The 4,296-nt window shown below is 45.3% G+C and overlaps 1 protein-coding gene across 1 annotated transcript in view; it reads left to right on the plus strand.

The window, feature by feature from the left end:
* AFF3 (AF4/FMR2 family member 3) overlaps positions 1-4,296 on the plus strand; it is a 397,189-nt gene that overhangs the window by 538 nt on the left and 392,355 nt on the right. The window contains exon 2 of the mRNA XM_015592714.2: positions 2,579-2,653. Within this exon, the coding sequence (XP_015448200.1) occupies positions 2,579-2,653 (75 nt within the window). The remainder of the gene's footprint in view (positions 1-2,578; positions 2,654-4,296) is intronic.

Consider the following 4,296-nt stretch of genomic DNA (forward strand, 5'->3'; position numbering starts at 1 on the left):
CTTCGTCCCTTCTCTTTCTGTCTGCCATTGTGGCCACCACCCCACACCCCAGGGGCAGGTTAGCATGTGGTACCAGGGCCATGAATGTGCCATGACAGAAAAGACTGTCTATTCTATGAGCAAGCCGTTCAAGGCCAGGCCTGATGCAAACCTGCTTTCAGGAAGGGATCAGATAAACTTATGTAGGATGAGGTAGTGACGACAGCTTAGCAGTGGAGCAAACCGAAGAAATGGAACTTTAAATGTGAAATTCCAGCTGGTTTAAAGAAGTAAGATGGTATGGGGAGAACAAGGGTCACCTCCTCTGAATACTGTCAAAGGCCATTTAATAGTAATCTGTGTATCTTGTACTTTTAAGCCTTTCTTTTTCCCTTCCCTCTCTTCCGCCTGCCCGGCTCAAAGGTTATCTCTTTCAAGAATCAATCCTGATTCCCTGTGCCCCCTTCCACAGGGCCCTGACCACACAATGCCAACGTTTTCTGCTTCAGATGGCTCCCTTCCTCCTCCTCCACTTCTCCCTTGTCCCCTACACTGTCAGCTTCTTAGCAGCAAGAAAGGCCAGTCACAGCCCTAATTGTGTCCCCAGCATCTAACACTGTGACATTCAGGAAATGCTTTTAGACTAAAATGAATTGTATTTCTATAATTCAATATTTTTAAAACATGGAAAACAGATCATATTGAATTTCTGTAATTCAGTAATTTTAAAACATGGATAACGTTCTTCAAAACAGGTGAAAAGTTGTTCATTCTTTTCTCCTTGATTTCTCTTGTTCCCAGACTCGAACCCTGGAGACACACCACTAGGTAGGATAATGGTACCAGTCTGTGGCCTGTTAGGAACTGGGCTGCATAGCAGTAGGTGACTGGCAGGTAAGCGAGCAAAGCAGCATCTGTATTTGCAGCCGCTCCCCAGTGCTAGCATCACCGCCTCAGCTCTGCCTCAAATCATGAGGAGTTAGATTCTCATAGGAGTACTGGTCCCTGGTGCCATGCAGATTGGGATCCGCTGCCTTAGGAGATACCTCAATTTATAGATTAAAAACAAATAAATGGGAAATGATAGAAAGGCTTTATACATTTTTTCAATGGCTATTGTTTTTAATTCTGAAAATCAACGGCTTTTAAAAGGAGTGGATTACAAAGCTCCGTTTCCTGAACTGTTAAACATCTGCAATAAAGAATAAATAATATTGATGCAGTTGGCTGCCTCCATTTTCCTAAGAAATAAATAAATACCTTTAATGACATACATTTGAGAAGGGCGATTCTTGTAATTCTCAACAGAAATCAGGAACAACTCTACAGACTAGAAATTTTACCATCTGCTAATAACAAAGAAACATAGCTCGTAACACAAGGCTCTCACTGAGTCTGACGTGTGTATTTGCCAGGATCTGGAAATCTCTACAGCTTCAGTTACCAGCCCCAGGGGAACTGACCTGACTGTTAGCCTGTGATGGGGAAGGTTCCTTTGCTTCTAAAGCCAATGGCATGATCCTCACATTGCTTGAATGGCAGAGGAGGGAAGAGGGCCTAGTTTTACCAGTGACACTCAAGAGAAAGGCACTCTCCAGGGGTGTGGAGACCTGCACAGATTTCACTTGTAATTAGTGGGACGGCGGACTCGCTGTCAAGAAGATACTGTCTTTATGAGTCAAAACATTTAGAGTTGGTAGAAGAGATCAAAACTCAGATGGTTAGAGAGAGATGGGGGATAGCAAGTTCAGACTTTCTCTTCCAATGACATTTGCTTTATGCGGGTGACATTTTAACTCCCTAGACCTGATGTGACGTGTGGGGGTTGTGGTTCCAGTTAAGGGTGTAAGGAGTGGGTGGGTTGCCATTTGGAGGAGCTGCATGCTCAGTGGAGACCAGAGGGCTGCCCACCATGGAAGGAGGAGGAAAACTGCTGGGAAGGAAAGTGTTGAAGGGAGATAATTGTCATTTTTGGTCGTTTTGGTTTCATCTGATGGTGCAGAGGGTACTGTGTGGCATGGACCTCATGGTGGTTCTATAAAAGATATCTAGTGCATTTCTCTTGGTCAGTTATGTATACATGGCCCCAGGGATGTTAGAACCCTTCTTGGTGTTAGGCACCATCAACTGGATGTGCAGGCAGGACCTCCTTAGAGAGCTTTAGCTGGCAGTGGTCTGCATGTTGGGATGCTTCCGGTTATCTTCAAGCCTAAAGGGATTGGGGAATGAGACAGGGTTAGTTAGGGAAGAATAGCTTCCTCCTTGCCTCCAATCTCCATATTCAGAAGTGGTCCTTAGCCTGTCCCTGGAAATGCAGCTAGTTGACATCTGCCTGCGTGACTTCGACATTTGTCTTGATGCCTTTGCCTTAAACACCTAACCCCATTGCAACATGGGTGGGGTTCATAAGTGTCTTTTTGCTGCTATACTTCACATTATCCTTCCTTTTTTGCCCTGCCTCCTGTTTGCACCTTGGTGCCCTTGTACCCTTTCCCCCAGGCCTTTGGGAAGAAAGTGGACAAGGTCACCTTCACTGAGATTCAAGGGATGAGTGAGTTCACCATGTTTTCCCTTTTTGTGGTGTCTGCGTTTCTTACAGGGGTGAAGACATCTTAAACCAGAGGAATGACTCTCTAGTGCTGGAGTTTCAGTCATCAGCCAGCCGATGTAGGAGGTATGATTTCGGGCATGGGGGCCTTCTCGGAAGCCCGAAATCACCCTAAATGACCACCTGCCTGCTCCGTGCTACATGAGGCCACTTCGTGCATAATGCCAGTATTGTGTGTTTGGGTGGCTTGACCTGGCTCAGGGCGGCAAGACATTTGTTGAAGTCGCTGTACCTGGGGTTGCCCACAGTAGTTGCCTCACAAGTGGCTGTGTGTGCAGGAGAAAGGAAGAAGTGCAATGCATGCCACACAAGCTCTTTTTTTTTTGACTGCAAGTGCTGGTATTGGTCCAAAAGTTAGCGAGTTTGCAATGAAGCTAGACCTTGCCTCTTGGTCACAGTTCACTTCATGTCCATTCAAGCATGAGTCATGTGTCCGTAGAGAAGTCTCCATTTGAAAGCCATGGAATGTTTGTGAAAGCTGGGGTTTCATATTGTGAATGTCACAAGCAGGGTAGGACAGCCACACTCTCTTCTTTGAACTAGAAGCCTGCTTCTGTGACTAAGAGTGTCATTTCTACTCTGTGCCTCCTTTATGTCAGCTGCCATCACCTCAGCCACCCCTCAGGGTACTCAGTGATCACGATGTTGGAGCTGTGAGCCCTTCAGTTGGTAAGGCTGTGGCTGCAGCCACCCTTTACATGAGGTCCCTGGTTGGACTCTCAAATCTAATAACTTGGGTAATGTGCTGAGGATGGATTAAAACTCTAATAGGCTGCATGTTTGCGTAGTTTGACATTCCCTGCTCTTCATTTTATATGCGGTGTCTCACTGCCTTGCCGGAAGCACAGTTAGCATTGCCCCTTAGTGAATTTAAAGTATATTCTGGCCACATGGGCAGAGCTAGGTGGATAAGCAGTATTTATCTTATGACTATTTTATTTGTGTCCTCTATAGCTATGTAACACAAATATCCTCTCTTTTACTGAAGATAGCAATTTAGCTAAAAAACAAGACAAAAAACCTTCCTATTTTCATAAGTTTCTTTGAATTGACAAATCCTTTCATTATTAATAACCTTTAGCAGCAACACAGGGGATTTGGGCACCAGAAGCCATTCTGAAGCCCCTTCATGGACCATCTGCACATTTAGACCTCACGATAGCACCACGTAATGAGGTGTTCTGTAATGAGGACACTGGGTGCCAAGAGAGCATGTGGTTTGCCATCATCACGTAACTGGTTAGGGGAGAACCACAGGTAGTAGGTAGTCGTCTCGGCACCCAGCTCGGGCATCTGCCCACTGGACCAAGTGGGAGCCTTATGCAGAGAGCCTAATGAAGAGAGGCCGCTTGGACAAATGCTTCTGCTTGGAAATGAAGATGGTGCTCATTTTGAGGGATGTGTCAGTTCTTTACAATTGGTAGTCTTAGTTCTGTGTTTACACTGAGGCCAGGTTTCTTTATCTAGTGAGCTGTCAAAAAACAAGTGTATTTCCTTCCTTCGCTAAACGGGTCACTTCCTTATGATTAGTTGAATTTAGCCCTTTATTTTCTCCTTATTAGGGGGAAAGAACACTATTTCTTCCTCAGTCCTCCCAGTTATCTGGTGTCTGGTCACTTCATAATTGTATTTTAGAACAGACGTTAATTTTCTTCAGCAAAGAGGCTGGGTTCCTTGACGACACACTGTAGTTCAGTTTCGGCTCCCCT

This window comes from Pteropus alecto, unplaced genomic scaffold (assembly GCF_000325575.1).
Source record: "Pteropus alecto unplaced genomic scaffold, ASM32557v1 scaffold186, whole genome shotgun sequence".
NCBI lineage: Eukaryota > Metazoa > Chordata > Mammalia > Chiroptera > Pteropodidae > Pteropus > Pteropus alecto.